The 17237-nt window shown below is 41.9% G+C and overlaps 2 protein-coding genes across 2 annotated transcripts; one reads left to right on the top strand and one right to left on the bottom strand.

Annotated features, from left to right (window-relative positions):
- Positions 1-3106: 3106 nt before the first annotated feature.
- On the top strand, positions 3107-8778 carry lamp1b (lysosomal associated membrane protein 1b). The gene is made up of 6 exons (XM_072396746.1): positions 3107-3484; positions 6439-6632; positions 6722-6850; positions 6970-7036; positions 7390-7557; positions 7645-8778. Exons 1-6 carry the CDS (start codon positions 3424-3426, stop codon positions 7782-7784), a joined length of 759 nt encoding a protein of 252 aa, XP_072252847.1. The 5' UTR covers positions 3107-3423; the 3' UTR covers positions 7785-8778.
- A 1374-nt stretch (positions 8779-10152) lies between these two features.
- Positions 10153-16616, bottom strand: LOC140319157 (growth hormone-regulated TBC protein 1-A-like). Its single transcript, XM_072396744.1, has 8 exons — positions 16325-16616; positions 15707-15852; positions 15455-15613; positions 15210-15334; positions 12728-12824; positions 11511-11683; positions 11245-11430; positions 10153-11157 (listed from the first exon to the last, which is right to left on the bottom strand). Exons 1-8 carry the CDS (start codon positions 16384-16386, stop codon positions 11056-11058), a joined length of 1050 nt encoding a protein of 349 aa, XP_072252845.1. The 5' UTR covers positions 16387-16616; the 3' UTR covers positions 10153-11055.
- Between the last annotated feature and the right edge of the window lie 621 nt (positions 16617-17237).

The raw sequence follows: 17237 nt of genomic DNA, 5'->3' as shown, positions 1-17237 counted from the left end.
CAAAGCCGTGCTTTGCCTTCCACACCCTCTGTAATTCTTGCTGGTTGTGTTTTTTTCTACTGCTGTCCACAGAATCACTACTTTAAGACTTATTACTCCTGCCCTGATGGCCTCGTTTGCTTCTGATATTCTCCCACCTTAAACAGACCCGCACTGCAGGGTGATGGTGAAATAACAGGTGGGTGCATATTCAGTTGTAAGTTATTACAGTCTGGAGAGTGGAAAATCATTAGATATCTTTAAAAAATTCTTATCTATGTTATTTTCCATATTCAGAGATGCGTGCTGCACTTTTTTTAATTTACTCACTCCCTGTTCATTAGAAAGTAGTACGTGTTTTATAAGATACAGGGGCGGTGCCAAGAGTTGTTTAAGGGTGGCCATGATCCATGATCACTATGTACTTAAGTTTCGCCAGCCAACACAACCAGTTGTGAAATCCTCAGGACCACTCGTGTTCCACAACCTACTAAACTCAGCGTCCTCAAATCAGGATGCAGGGTCTCATGACATAAGCACTGGTCTACAAATGAGGATATTTTTTAAATGACTTCCTGTTCAAAGACAGTGCTTAGGTTTTTATAAGCTGAGGGTCTACTCATCCGAAATAGCCCTGCAAAGATTTAAAAGATGGTCAATATTTGAGCTTTTCCAGCCTTTTCACTACATTGTAGCTGGTATGTTGTAGTTGTTTTCTGTTCGTTAAATGCAAAATTCTCAGAACTTTTCCGTAGTTACAATAATATATGTCCCTACACTGTAAATATTAAAATTCATTCAAGTAATCAGTTTGAAATCCTTTTCAGAGGCAAAAAAAAAACAAAAACACAATGTGCATCCTCAATACCAATCTAACAAATGCAGTAAACAGATTAGACCACATGTCACTAAAAGTGAGAGTAAGACTGCAGTTCAGATTATTAAGTACAATATGTTCACGAGTCTACAGACTGTCGTGTGGTGCTGGTTACAGCCTGTTTAAGCAACTGAATGCTAAAAGGTCAAGAGTTATGCCTTTGTTAAACGTTAGAATGTCTGTGTGAAGGAAGGGGTAACACACATAAGACCTCTGCATCCCTCTAAAGCCTCGTGTCTGTCTCAAGTTGCATAATCACACCAATCTGTGAAACTTGAAGAAACTATTGAACGAGCAGGCGGAAAAGTGACGCCAAGTTAGATCGCACAAAGAGGAGACTTTATTTTGACACCCGTGTGTAAAATGTTCAGGGACTTCTGACTGAGGCTAAACCTATTAACCTTTTTGAACATATTCTGTTGTTGTTGCAGAATGTTTTTTTATTCAGTTAAATCTACACAGAAAACACAAAAAATACTGATAATACAAGAAATAATAATGTGATTGTCAACCTGTGTTTAGCTAACCAGGATGCTATCATTAGGATAACTTTCATTGTTATTATTATTTCTGATTATGGACCGGACACCAGGAGCCATCACTCATGTCATCACATTCAATACTTGTCAGCAAAAGACACTTGATCTAATATTTCAGCTGTGAGTCAGTTTTAAGTTGATATTTGAATGTGTTGGGTTTTTAAAAAAAAAAAAAAGTAAAAAATAACAAAAACCTAAACAGGCCAATAAAATCTCAACATTTTGTAAAATTGTTGCTTATTTGAGGGGATAGAAGTGCCATTTTTCCATCTGTGGATTGTGAGGAGTTAGAGCCATTAGCTTAGCTTAGCATAGCATAAAGCATGGGGGATCAGCTAAATTAGCCCCAGTATAGCTCCCTTTTTTGGTTTATTTAATGTCTTATCTCCATACCAAAACTGTCAAAATGATAAATGTAAGTTTTTCAGGTATTCAGAGTTGTGGGTTGTAACTGCAGAAAAGTTTTCCTGTGATAAATATACATCATCAATAGCGGATGCGATGTCTAGTCTTGTGGCTAATCCTAAGTGGCTGTACTGTGGAAAAAATTATACACATAGTTTAAATATTTAATTATCAGAGTGTATTCAGCCCTGCATTTTTTAATCATCCTGAATTTATGAAATCCCCCCACTGGAAGATAAATTAAGTATTTTTCTATTTCTATTCTGTCCAAAAACATGCATGTTAGGTTAATTAGTGTCTCTGAAATTGTCCATAGGAGTGAGTGTGAGCGTGTGTGTGGTTGTTTGTCTCGTTTGTCTCTGTGTGGCACTGGCGATCTGTCCAGGGTGTACCCTGACTGCTGGGATAGGCTCCAGCCCCCACATGACCCGACCAACAGATTAAGCTGGTATAGAAAATGGATGAATGGATATTTCTATTCTATTTCTGCATAAACTACAATGAAATCCTAGATGAAGACGTAGGATTTTGTTCCTTGTTTCAGTTTCTGTCACATCCTCCAGTTGAGAGGAACTGAAACTACACAAATCAAATGACTTATGCTGGTATGTTAGTATAGAATTAGGCAAGAAACCCAGTACATTTACACAATACTGTGCTGAGGTATAGTTTGAGCAAACTTATTTAGGAGGGTCCTCTGTGTGATGTTTTATAAGTAGTACACTTGATTATGTATATGCTATACTATTTTTAATTGTTAGTTGTGCCATTAGAAGAAAAAATGAACACAATGAATTTGTCAAGCAGAATGTTTGATGAATTGATAATCTAAAGCCTTCTCAGATAGTTCAATCTTCATGTGGCCAAAATCTTTTAAACTGTTACTGCAAAAATACATGCCTGCACTTTATTGTCACACATACATTGCTCAAGCCTACACTTTATTTCCTTTTGTATCAAATATGTCAAATGTTTTTGTAGCCTTGTGATCAGAGAACACTTACAAATGGCAGCAAATTTATTGAGGATTGCTTTGTTTTTCTTCCCCAGGTTATGACCCATGCTATTAAAGTACTAACAGCAGATTTAATCAGAGCCAGTTTAATGCAACTCATAATAGTAGACCTTCTATTTTACGAGGAAAAATGGGGGCATTTATTATTATTATACATTTATCTAGGTAAAAGGCCCGAGTCATTCTTACGCCACAGAAAAAATGTTTGCCTTTAGTTCTCATACAGAATGCGATAAAGCTGTTTGTGTTCTACCACGTGACTTTCTCGGTGTTTCTTAACCGAGTGTCACATGACCCTGATGTCAGTGTTTGCAGTGGCGGCGGTGATAAGTGTCAAAGGCAAGCTCAGTTAACCTAACAGCGTGCTTACACAAACGTGAAGAAAGTTAAGACTCGTAACGAGAAACCTTTGTGGGTTCTGCTATCAACAGCAAGGCTTTTTCATCTTTGTTTTTGGTGTATTTTTTAATGCTATTGTTTTGACGCTAACGTTAGCCTAGCTAGCACAACACCTGCTAACTGTAGCTAACTAGCTGCGTTCTGTCTACCGCCGCCGCCACTGCTGCTGCTGTTGTTGCTGCTGCTGTGATTTCGTCCGGACAAGAAACATGACGCAGATTGCTAGTGGTCAGTCATGGTGTCTGGGGCTAACGTTACCTTTGATTTTAGGTGAGTATGTGTTCGGTTTACTTAAGAAGACCAGCAAACGTTACCGACTCCGAAGGTCGCAGATAACCTGCTTTAAAATAGTTTAACCGTGTGCTAAAAAGGCAACGTGAATACCAACCGACCCTGCCCACGTCTCTTGCTTCATAAAGACTTGATTTGATGATAAAATACAATTAGGTTGATATACTTTCCTATGTCCTAACACGCACTGTTGCCTGGTGAATTCACGTTGAAACCCATGTAAAACGTTTGGACTTGAATGGAGTTGAGTCACAGCTACAACAAAAGTGTACGGTTAACATTTAAACCTGGTTACTCTCAAACAATATGTCCGCTGGTTCGATATTAAGGTAATCTTTGTTCACGATTTCATTCCTAAACCCAGTTTAGCCTAACCTCATATCTGCCGTGGCTATCAGGGCGATAATCTGTGACAAATAAAGATATCCCGTCGCATTCAAGGCGGCTCTCAACATTTTGAAACGATTTCAATCGTGATTTTGTAACTTCTGTTGTGAAGCTTTGCTGGAAGTTCTGTAGGACATTTGTAGGTCTCCTGGATTCACCGAATCGAAGACAAGTATGTTGCCTGCACTGAGTGGATGGCTGATTGACACAATAATAGAAAATCAAATAAAAACCAATATAAACCAAGTTTTATTTGCTGTGTTGAAGATGAACAGCGCTGACCCAGTTGGGTTTTAGATTAATAAACCTCCAGGGAACCTTTAAATCGGTTCTAGAGGGGGGTGGAAGTAAGGAAATAGAACACTTTGGCCAATTCGCCATCACCACTATTGATCAAGAACTGCTGTATCATCATCCAATATTTGGTTAGCATTTACTGCGGAAGCACAAACCCTGCTTTGCAAATGAAGAAAAATAAGAAGATAATCTCTGTGTACCAAGAGTCCTTAAATCTGATAAATATGAGTGTTTTCTTTCTTGTAACGCTGGAACAGAGCTCGCTAATCTTTCTGTAACTCGCTCTTGTCAGTTTCAGAATCACACGTGATGCTTTTGTAAGGAAATGGTCTCTAATGATTAGGATAGTTGTGTGTGTAGAAAATGCTATTTTTGAAAGTTGAAAAAAGGACTTTTACTCTTCGTCTGTTTCAGTGGGCCAGCGGATAAACTGGTGAGAGCCGTTCCTACTCGTCTGAAGGGATTTGGAGGAAATAAATACCTTAGTGCACCATTGGCCTCACTAATGTACTCCATTGTGTTTACGTACTGCTCCTCCATTAGTCCAGGCTGACGCAGTTCATCTAACATGTCTTTTTTTTATGATTTAGATTGCTTTGATTCAGTGAGTCACATCTCGGTTATCGTGTCTCGATATCAAAGAAAAACAACCAAAAGCTAAAGTTGCAGCCAAATCCTTACATTGCTCTTCGGTCATTCCAAATGCCCGCATGTCACTTACCAGCAACAAACCCCCATGTTTGAATAGTAAAGGTTTTAAAAATCCGTTTAACAGCAGACACAGCAACGAGGCCTGGACAAAAGGTTTCCCTCTGTGTCATGTAGCGATATAATAAAAAAAAAAAAAAAAAAAAAAAAGAAGCTTGATGTTGTTTTGAGTTGATCGTTTTACTCGGCATTTTTGAGTTTTTAGTCCTAAAAGAAGTCCAATGCATGCAGCCCGACTTGAAATTGTGAGTCATACATTGAGGTGCCTTCGTTTTGCAAAACAGAAGGGTTGGGCCGATGGGAGGAACTGAGATTTTCTCTATTGTGTAAGTCGCTGAGAACGACTGCTTGAAAAGGCTTTTCGTAAGACCTCGGCTTGTTTGAAACGCTGGTGACGGCGGACCTGATTTTCGGGCTGGATGAAGGCGCTGCTTCATACATCAGAGGCTTGGACGTGGTGCTAAGAATGTATGAGTAAAGTCAGTTTCTTCTCTCATACATTATTTACTTGCTCATTACTTTCCAACAATATCGACAACGCAGCCGCTGTGCTGAAGTCGACTTTACGTCACCTGTAAAAGACTCGATTTATTTGTGTTTGGTTTGTACAAACAAAAGATAAACCTTTCTTTCTTTTCTTTTTTTTTCCTCACAAAAAAAAGGAAACGACCCAGAATCTTTGAAAATGCAACTGAACATTTCTCTCCTGTGCCTGTGAGACACCGTTTGGAGATGCTTTTGGCGCTTTCGTACTGCAGTAGAATTCCAAATGCAGCATTATTTCGATGCATTTGTATACGTGAGGCGTCGTGAAGTTTCACCGCCGCTCATCTATAAAAGCTGAAGGCTTCAGTCACTTTAGCGGCACGTCTTGAAAAAACCTTTAGATTAAGTCACCTGTTTGTGTGCAGCTACGTCTGTTCATCACCTGACTTTCCACACCTCTCACAACAGAGTGTCACATGACTAACACGCCTGTGATAAAGTTGAGCGCAGCTGACTGGTTGCTAATTCAAATGTATGTCTATTATATATGATTAGAAATACAAAATACGCTGACTGTGGTTTTTGACTGTTCGACCATCTGGGTGTTGAAGAAATGTTCCCACTTTTGGAAGTTTTAGGGAGCAAAGACTCATCTGTGAAAATGACAGCTGCAGCTGGTATCTTACATCTGTGATCAGTAGTTCAGGCTGGCAGAGGCTGGAGATCAGTTCCTTTTTTTCCTTTTGTTTGGTATAAATGAGTTGAATACCTCCTGTTTTTGGCAGCTTGTATTAGTGTGCATGAGGAACTGTTCATAAGCGGTCTGGGGTATTGCTCTTCCCAACTTTTTCATTTTTGGTTGATCCTATATGAGCAAAAGCTTTGTTGTAATTAGTGATGAAAAGTTCAGATGTGTTTGATGAACCAAAGCTTGATACCTTGTTGTCTTGTGCTGATAGAGGGGAAAAATGAAAATAAACGTGGTGCTCGTAAAACCTGACAAATGAGTACCACTCAAAGTCTCTGTAGAACTTCTAAGTGAATGTGTTTTGCAGCTGCTGCCCTGCATCAGAGTTTTGCGAGCGTTACCCTGCCGCCGCCGCCTCAGACCACCGCTGCCCCGCACAAAGACCCCGTGCGCCCTGAAAGAGGAATGTACCGGGTCACCAGCAGCAACGGCACCACCTGCCTACTGGCGTACATGGGCATCCAGCTCAACATCTCCTTCAGCTCCATCTCCCAGAATAAGGTGCCCTTATGAAACCTGCTGGTTCTTGTTTTTTGAGTTGGAGCTGCAGCTATCGCCTCGCTCACAGGTCGTCCTGCTTTCTTTTACAGACTCTGCAGGATGTCTTTAACCTCAACCCCAACGTGACCAAGGTCTCCGGCTCGTGCGAACCTGAGACCGCCCGCCTGCGGCTCACAACAGACGGAGACAAAACCGACCTCACCTTCGTCTTCACTCTGGTGAGTGACTGTTTCGTGGGACATTTAGCGCCTTGTACTTCATCAGAAACCCACTAGATGGCAGTAGACCTGCTCATGTGCGGTGACGCTGACATGATGGTCTTGCCTTTTGTCTCCAGAATACTACGTCTGATAAGTACCACCTGAGCGAGGTGACTCTGAAGGCAGTCGTGCCCGACATGAAAGGTGAGCGTGCTTCTCATCGATGTGATTAGGAGACATGTTTCACCAGCTCTGACACCAATAAAGTGTTTGCTTTTTACAGCAGAAATGGACGCGCTGCTGTAAATCCCACCTTTGGGGAATTTGATGTTTAAGACTGTGTGAGGGTAGCATTTATTCAACAGTTTTATGCACATAGATGAAAATATGTTTGATGTTTAAATGGTTAAACGGCTTCTAAAAATCCTATTTATATTTCAAGCAACTGTGACATATGTGAAACTCAAACCTGTTTAGATGGGATTATGGATTCCATCTCGTGTTTAACACCAGAAAAAGCTTCTTCCTTTAAATGAATCTGATTCCTTCTGCCATAGATCCCTTCTCAGTTCAGAACAGCAGTCTGAACTACCTGCGGGGAACCCTGGGACGCTCGTACATGTGCCGGGAGGAGCAAACCCTGACCGTGGCTCAGAATTTGTCCATCAACACCTTCCAGGTGCAGGTGCAGCCCTTCGGTCTGAAGGGAGATCAGTTCGGAGCAGGTGAGCTCAGTGACAACGCTCATCACCTGCGCTCTTTCTCTGACTCCGGCTTCCTCTCATGCCTCTCGGTTTGTTTGTTTTTCGTAGCCGAGGAATGCCAGCTGGATGAAGATGACATGCTGATCCCCATCATAGTGGGAGCGGCTTTAGCGGGTCTTGTCCTCATCGTGCTCTTGGCCTACCTCATCGGCAGGAAGAGGAGCCACGCCGGGTACCAAACCATCTGAAGCCACTCTCATTTTACCAGGGGACGCCATCCCCACCCCTGAAATTAACCACTGTTTTATGAGACTTAACCCTTCTCCCGCTCCCCTCTTGACCCTCCATCTTTCGTCTCACTGTGTGTTTGCTGTTCTTTGCCTTCATCAGTAACACTAGTCTTTATCACTTTGTGGAAGTAGACATGCGCTTTCTGAGCTGAAACACTCCTTCCTAAAAAAAAAATGAATAAAAAGGGACTCTGCTGGGGGATTGTAATGACGTAAGAAAACCTCTTCTCTGGTATGAAGTAAAGCAGGGGATGCATGTTGATCAGAGGGTCAATGAGAGTCCTCATGCTGTGTTGTATTTATGATTTCTGTGAAAGGAACTGTGAGGGATTTTGAGATTTGAGTGGGTTGTGTTACTTTAGCTTCTCTTGTCCATTTTTGGGTGGCCATTTTTTTTTATTGGTCTCACCCTATTTGAAGTTTGCTATAAAGGGAATATTTCAGCTAGTTACACTTAATCCAGCTGAACCGTTACAGATCTGACATTTCAAGTTCATTATAGTCCACCGGGGGTGTTACTTTTTTTTTCTTCTTTTCTTCAAATTTCAAACCCCTCTTGGGGTATTTTGTTGCTGAAGGGAAATATGTTGCACTGAAATCCAGAGAAATGTATAATAATTTAAATGGCCAAATACCCTCAAGCCAGTGTTCGTCAGTGCCTTTGCAGCTGTGACATGGATGGGATTCAAGGAAAGCCAATATCGCAGAGGTACTCACTCCCTCGCTGACACCGTTTGCTGCCATGTTCGGGACATTTTCCCGTGTCTCACATAGCCATTGTGTACCGTTACTACCATAGAAATGCGTCGTTTGAAGTTGGAGAAGATATTTATGTGTGGTGGTGTTTTTTTTTTCCCCTCATCTTAACATCTGTATAATGATTTAATACTGTTTTAATGGATTTGTTTGAACAGGCTTTTTTTTAAAGGATAAGTCAATAAAGGTGAATGACTGAGGCTCCTCGGCTTTGTGTTTTGCCTTCATGTAGCTCATCAGCGGTAAGACCTGTTCCTGGTTGTTTGAAGTGGTGAGAAGTACAGGTATAGAATGAGACATCTTCACGCCGGTCCGTGCTCTGGATTTGCTCAGATCTGACGGCAGACTTCTGAAGATATTTAAAATTAGCAGAATAAGACAGAAAACAAACATTAACGTGTAAGAATAGAGATGAAAAGGGACTACTTTGTTAGAGTGTTTGGATGTAAACACGGAACGGATTTATTCATTTTTATATTGTATGTAAAGTTATTTATCTGGCAGTGAATATAGTAAGGTTTTATAGATTGAATCGCACTGAAATTTAGACAGTTACTCTTTGCTTTTCCAGCTCTCTGAAGGTGTTCTGTATAGAAAATGTGCTCAATTTCAGAGCTAAAGTGTTGGATTGACCGAGGCTGGGAATTTCTGTTTGACTTGAGGGTTAAAGGTCTTTATAGATGGGACCTTGATTAGCTTTTCGTCTTATTAAATCGGGGAACTGCTGTCGAATCGGGAAAAGGGAAATGTTTTTAAGGAAGAAACTGTTCTATAGACTGAGCTAGAATAAGCTACAGAAAAAAACCCCTCATATAAGTCAGAATAAAACCGTTAAACAAAGGAGATAAGCCTCTTTTCACAACTTCCTGAAGTCTTAATGAAATATCTTACATGATTCATGATTCTCACCACCACAGACAAGACAACTGCTCCCTTCTCAGCCATGTCTTCACCCCTCTGTTCAAAGCAGAAGGTTTTAGACTCCACCCTTCTCCCCATGGTCTGCCTCTTTTGAGATAGTAGTGCTTGAGGCTGGAAGTGTGACGAAGAAATCCACAAAAATCTGGACCGCTCACTGAAGGAGAGATTTTCAGACCTCAAAGGCCTCAAACCAAATGGTGGAGTTGTGTCGGCAGTCCCTTCAGACACCCAAATATATACTCTGAACACCGTTAAATGTGGAGCTCTGCCTCGGGGTATAAGGAGGAGCTAGATTAGATTGCAAAATGCTATTTACCAGTAAAAGGTATTTTAAGTAACAGATATCACCGTACAACGTGTTGTCCATCAGTTGGAGCGTTTGGATACTTGTACTGTGAATCTGAGCGCTCATAAAAGGCAAGTAAAGTGGTTTATAAATGTGGCTCATGTACCATTTAAATATTAAGTCATTTGCAGAAACGCTCAATCGAAATTTGCATAAAGTTTATTACAGGAGTGTGTATTTGGACATTTTCTTTCCACTTTTCTAAAAGAAAGAACATGATGGAAGCAAAAATGGTTGGCTCAATATCTTTTATTTATTTATTAAATCAAGAATCAAGGCTTTAAAACTTGAGTTTTCAAATCCATGTCTGCCGACTTGAGTTTTTGTTTTAACTCGTCAGACGAACTCTCCACTTAAAGCAAATTATGTGTTCATAACTGGAGCTTAAGAGCTCAACGAGCCTTTCGCCTGAGCTCGGAAATCAACAGCTTGATTTCCCACGAAGGAATTTTTGTTTTCTTGGAACGTGTCAGCGGACATGTCAGGGACTCGAGGCGCATATTTCTAACTCCAGTATCCAGACGCAGGTGTGGAACACCCTCGAATGAGCTATAAAAAAAATTCCCATTCCCCAAATCCTATGACTTTGTGTGGCAGAAATGTTTTTATATCAGGTAACAGACAAAGGAAACTATTTGTTTTCTGTGAACAACAAAAAGGTGAAACATGAGCTGAAGTTCTGTGAATTGGGACAGTAGTTGCCACAGGAAAGTCTTCCTGTACAGTTTTGATTCTTTAATTCTCTTCTTGCACATGAGACAAAACAAAATAATGATTTTCCAAAGCGACTGAATAAATCTGATTAGGCCCCGATTGATATGGCAAAATTGTGTCACCCAATCATTTTGAAAAACATCTAAAATCTTGTCATTGGTGTCTTTACAGCAGCAAACTTATTTCAAGCAGAAGAAAAAGCTCAGAACCTTCAGCACACCACATAAATAGAAGGGCTGGATTAGAGTGGAATAAATCAAAAATGATCCCAGATGTAACGCTAATCAGTCACCATTACCAGCATTTCAGTCTGTTTGGTCTGCCTCTGGTATGTGATTAAAATTCTGTGTTAAAATATTCAAATATTAGGCATCCCGGTGTATTATTCTTTAGTTGTATCTCCCTTTAAAACAATTGTCACCTATTTAGGTGAGGAAAAAAAATTCTAAAGTTTTTGGAATTCAGACTTTGAGAAAAATGGCCGCCCAGACGTCACGGTCGTCTCGATTCCTCCTCCAGGATTTGCCGTCTGCATTTCTCTCTCAGCTTGTTGATAGTTGCCATTGACAGGCTCCCGGGCTCTGTGAATATCTTCTGCGAAAATAGAGAACGCGAGACAAGGAGAAAATGAGCAAAAGCTTGTCGCTTTCCAACCTTCTCCGACCGTGCGGCTCGTCTCACCTGCATGAAGGTGTGGCAGTCCATTGTGAAAGCCCCGCAGGTGATCTGCTTGAAGCACTCGCACACGTCAGGCAGAGAGCGTGCTCGCAGGATCTCTGTCTGGTGGTGAAGTACGAGAGTCAGGGCAACGCGGAAAAGCACCTTGGAGCCCTCGTAGAAAAGACAGTCCCAGATCCGCAGAACAGTCTGCAAAAAGGAACGCCTTTAAGATGATCCCCATGAGCCCCTCGCTTTCTTAAACCGTTAAAACTCCAGCTTTTCCTCACCTCGATTGGGAGGATATCGATGTAGAGGCAGATGAACCAGCGCGACACCACCAGGGTCCATATGCCAGGATACTGGGCCATCAGCTGTCCTACAGCAGGGGCTTTGGTCTTCACCAGCTCCCCGAGGACCTCCTGGTCGGTCTTCAAGCCCAACATGTCCGGGCTGTAATAGTCTACAATATCACACATTTATATGACACCTGCTAAACATCCATTACTGCTTGTAGTTTTTCTGTACATCAAACTCTTCCACCAACTACTTCAAGGCATAAACTACCTTTTTATTTTTTTATATTACAGCTAAGGTAACGACGAAATGATGGAAACGTTGTCAAAGTCCAGTTTGCACGTGCAGACGCGAAAAAACGTGAATTCCTTTTTAAAAAAGTCAGTAGACGCTCCTTCAGAAACCGCGAGCTCCGAATGGTGGTTTTATTTCATTAAGATGTGGTTGCCACATTATCTGACCTCTGTACTAATTTAAATAGCATTAAAGCTTTTTTACTATCTCACCTTTTCCATAGGTTTGTTCAACCTCTGCCTGTATTTTTCACTGCAAAACGCCGTCATGTAAAACCTGTTGAAAAGTTGATGAAAACCACTGAGACGTTGATTCTTGCAGAACTCTGGTGGTTCAAAGTGGAGCTCATGGTCATGACATCAAGCTTCCACAAACCAATTAGGATTCTGTGGAGCTTTTCGTGTGCATTTAATTGGCCTCCGGTCCTTGTAGTTCTTTGAATAAAGTGAGGTTATATGGTATGGTTTTTTGTATGAGGACACGGCAACTTAACAAAAAGGACGACACTGATGTTGTACTCATGGGGTTCTTTTCATTTTTCTAATTGTGCGTCACTCTTGTTTCCTGGCTCCTCGGTCCTCCTATCTTTCCTTTCCATCTTGAAGGATCTTTTAATTCCTAAAATAAATCTGGATGAGAGAGGAGTGAGAAGCAAAGAGGTTTGCAGGAGGACCAGTGACTGAGAGTAAAGGTGTGTCCTTGGCAGAAGTATTTTCAGGACCAGGGATGCGCGCCAGAGAGCCCCAAAAGGCCACACTTTTCTCTGAAGTTCACATGAAAACAGTCTACTATCGCAATATGTGATTTACAATAACTATAACTGGACCAGAATGCAGCGTAAACCGAGCCAGAGGAGCGCCGTTTTTTGTATTCAAAGCCGCTGACCTTGTGTTTGCTAACCTTCAAGCAAATCTACCTGGGAGTATTGTGCCCAACAGTGCATCCATAAGCCAAAAGGATTTCTCTTCATCTTTGGTGATGATGATGAGGTAGCCTGCGATGAAGTTCATTCCCTAAAATATGATTTTGTGAACCGAAAACAACAGTAAAAGGTAGAGTTAGTGCTGAGCAGTTTCACACCAAAGACAACACGTTATCCACAGCTTACAGGGGTACCGTAACACGATTTCAGAACACTGGATGTGAGGAAACATTAGCCTCTGTACATCACAAAATGGATTCGAAATAAAGAAGACATTTAGACAGACTTTTACCTTTGATTCAAGAGGCTTAACAGAAAAAAAAATTAATTGTATGGTGCCTCCATTTTAAGTAATCAGAAAATTGAGTTGACATCAGAACTTTAGAGCTCTCTGTATGTGGACCAAAGACAAGTCAGTCAAGTGAAGTAAGTCATCACTGGGCTGGAAATAAAACAGACTTTTCATAGAGATAAAGATTAGTGTCCAAATCAGTCCAAATCTGTTTCATTCTTAAGACAAAGGAATGTACTGGCAGGCTTGGCAATGTTAAAAGACCTGGGAGACCACGAAGCCAGCTAATGCAGATGATTGCTTTCTTTCCCAGGGGAAGACCAAATCCTCTACAATGTCCAGCTGTCAAGAACGCTCGCACAAAGAGAGGCAAATCATTGTGAAAGTTTCCAGAGAAGACACGCTCAGTATGGAAATACTGAGGGTTTGCCTCAAGATGCAAACCACCGGTAGCGTTCATGAGCGGAGAGGCCAGAGTAGGTCTGCTTGGAAAAACATCTACAACAGCAGCACAGCTCCGGAAGTGATCCTTTGAACCAAAACAAAGATCAAGACAAACGAGAGGCAGAATGAAAGGAAAGGAAAGGAAAGGAAAGTCTCTAGTAGCTGGATACATTCCGATGTGTATACAGACATATTTCCTGCTGAGATTCACAGTACTGATAGATAATGACCCTAAAACACACAGTAAATGCAGTCCAGCAGTTGCTTAAGGCAAACACATCATAATTGAGCGGGATTTTGACCTGCTAAAGACCCTTCTGAAGGCAGAAAGATCCACAAATGAGCAGCAACTGAAGGCCACAGTAAGGGCAAAGCATCTCAAGAGAGGAAGTTCTAGGTCAGTTCTAGGCTTAATGCCGTTTGTACTGCTAAGAGGTGGCAACACATGTGCCTCAGAGCATTTATTTGGGTGTTTGAGGTTACAACTAAGTCAAATACTCCAAAAAAGCCACAACCCTGGCACTTTTGTTTGGGCTGTTTAGGTTGTTTGAAAATGCCTCATTCAGTGAGTGGTTATGATTTATAGTGGATCTGCAATATCCAGCCTCCTTACCTTTATCTCTACTCAACTCCAAGTTCAAATCATACTGCATTCATGCAGTATGTGTAAATGAAACTAGCAAAATAATATGTATTCGGTCCAACCTAAACTAGAGTTTTTCTGCTACTTGGGGGCAGCATACGAAATATCTAAGCCGTGGGCTGTGCTTGGTTGTGCTAGTGCTGTTGTTGGTCTTTTAGCTTTGCTCTACTGTGGAAAATGCAGTGTGAAATGAAGAAGATTGTCCACGGCGGCTATTGTCCGTGCTTTTCACCTGTTCTTCTTTGCTGTTGATGGTTTTTGGTGCTCTGCCCCCTTTATAATGACATCAGTTGTTGTCTGCCCCTCCCAGGTAACACTAACTTTCAACGATTCAGAATTAGATCATTTTGCAGTTACCTCCGGAGCCTAGGAGCTTTTTGAAGTACTGCACACCTGTTCGTCTGTGTTGAAAGTATTGCTCATCTGCGAGGAGCTGAGCTGCGGATGGATACCTCTGTGAAGGTACAAAACAGCCCCTTCGTCTGACTTAAACTGTGAAAGGTCAAGCTTCTCAAAGCCAAACTAACACCACCCAGATAATGTGGCTGGGGGTTGAATCACTTCTGGATGCGAATGGTCGTAGATGCTCTAAATGTGTATATTTATTCAGCTGAATTCTCAATAAAGCTTGTCTCATTTTTGTCTGATGGCAGACTACAGTTAATAACTCCATTCTCCTCCCATGCAAGTATACTGTTACGAGGGCAGTGGGCCAGTTAAATGGCCGTAGCTCAGTTCAACTGTGCATGAAACCGTGCCGACTGTATCTCAGAACGCAGTGAGTGGTCACTTCATGCCTTAAAAACAGGCCAGTGTGGATGGGGGTGTACATTCATGGTAGTAAAAGGGGTACCACTCTGTCCCTCTGGGTCATTTTGACCAAAGCGTGTCACACACATTTCATTAAGACCTCAGGACATTGTGTCAGTTCGCATAAAAGCGGCATTAGGTATCCTTTAAGGCTGAAAGTCAACTCCTCCGTCACGTTTTGAGTGCTTTATTTTGAACTCATTCCAGTGTTGTACAGCGAAGTACCCAGTCTTGTTCTGTAGGTAAACCGATGTTCCGGGAAGTGAGAAAAGAGTCGTTTAATTCACCTGACAGTACCCCACAGTCTGATTGTGGTGTCCGTAGGCCAGCAGCACATTGTACAGAGCCTTCTGCATCCCCGGCTCTGCTCTGCTCTGGAAGAGGATGTTGTCAGGAAAGGTCCGATGCATATCTGCCGCAACAAGAAGAGTCAATTAAGAAGAAGTATTAATAGGAGCTGATGATTGCATGCTTCCTTTTTTTTTGGTAAGACAGAAGAATGGATTGCAGTGAGGAGACAGTTTTGTCACACCTGTGCGAATGGTTTCCTTCAACCTGGCGTCTTGCTCCATCTCCAGCAGCGACTGGTAATAACCAGGTTTGCGCTCCAGCTGCTCCTGTGCACCGCTCGCTGCCATCCAGATCCTGGCACGGTGCTCATTTGGCACGCCTTTCCGCACAAATCTCTTGACTTCCAAAACAGATTTTCGAGGTTACATCGCAAAACTGTAACCCCAGAGCGACCAAACAACAAATTCAGCGCGTTTTAATTCACTTTTCGTACCTGTTAAGTTCTTCTCCACTTGGGGCGTCTCCTCAAGGAGCTTCGACCATCTCATGGACCTTCTGTTGAGGACAGCCACGTACTCATTCATCATCTCTTTGTAGGACTCAAAATCATGGCGTCTCTCAAAGCCGTAGGGGTCAACCCTGAAGTAAGAGAGAGCACAAAGCTGATAAACACCATGAAACAAGAACACTTTACTCCCCACCCTTCGTTCTCTCTTGTTCATCGACTCTATAGCTGCCTCCACTGGGTAGAGTTTCTGTGGCAAGGTGATCAAATGCCCTGGCTGGATGAATAGTTAAGTGTCAAATTACTTCTGAGAGGGATTAGGAGCCAGGAGCAAAATTGAAGCTCAAATATTAGCTTGTGTTTTTCCATGAACAATCAAGCGGAGTGGTTTTTGCTTCATTAGTTTAAACAGTAAAACAAATACAGTATGTTGGAGAGGAAGAAAGCTGATGCAACTAAAAGGTCACCATTGAGGAAGCAGCAAGCGTTCACACTCAGTCGGGTCTGACCAAAAAGAAAAAACCTAAAACTAGGGTTGATGATGTGTAACGGTTAAAAAGTCAAATCGGTTTCAAAACACAGAGCTACAGGCCAACTAAAGCTCACCTGTCACTGTCGTTGGAACGTGCCAGAGGCTGCGTTGCATCTCCTTTGCTTTCTCTCTCCATGGTGCGTCATGGGCTGCAGGGCGAAGTAGTCCACTGAAGTAAAAAAAAAAAAAACTACCTGCAACAACAAGGTTATTTCACCTGCGTTCCCCGAAAAAAAAAAAAGAACAGGCTGCTGTGACGGTAAATAACAAAGCTGTCCGAGTTTCAGCGTCTCACCTTACAGCCCTCTCTGAGAGGAGGGGCCAGCTGGAGAGGCGGCATCCACAGGTGCGTGCTTTATTTGCACACAAAACAATTGGAGAGGAAGAGAGGCGGAAATATCTGCTCTTCTGTCCCCTTACGTGTTACTGTTCGCGATCAATGAACAGCAGGAGATTTTGTGGCAGGAGCTACAGATGCAGTGACAGGAACAACTCACGGCTAATAAGGCGAACTGGCAGCAGATCGGAAGCAATATTGGCCGTGAAAAACAGGGGACACCGGAGGAAATTGCAAATTTTTTTTAGATTTTCTTTCATTACTCACAGATTGCGTGAAGTGCAGCAGTCACATTTTGACACAAGACTCATATACATTTATCTATACAATTGATAACACAGCTGATGTATTTAAAAAGTGAGCTATAATTTTAACTAAACGATTTCTCTTGTCCAGCTCCTGCATAGACATGCTGTAGATGTCCAGTGTTATACATATTCCATTGAATCCTGATAATAAATGTTTTTTGTTTTTTTTTCTTTGCCCTTTTTGTCTGACCGAGATCAAAACCAAGATGCAGCACAGTGATTCAAAGTCCAAAGTAATTACAATAAACTCAGCTGACTGCAGCACTGGGGATGTTTGAGAACCCTCCTCGCGCCCGGGTGTCTCCTCCCAAAATATAAATAAAGAGGCACGCAATCGAGGTG

This window comes from Leuresthes tenuis, unplaced genomic scaffold (assembly GCF_036924035.1).
Source record: "Leuresthes tenuis unplaced genomic scaffold, fLeuTen1.0.hap1 SCAF_12, whole genome shotgun sequence".
NCBI classification, from domain to species: Eukaryota; Metazoa; Chordata; class Actinopteri; order Atheriniformes; family Atherinopsidae; genus Leuresthes; species Leuresthes tenuis.
This window is presented reverse-complemented; position numbering and strand designations above follow the sequence as displayed.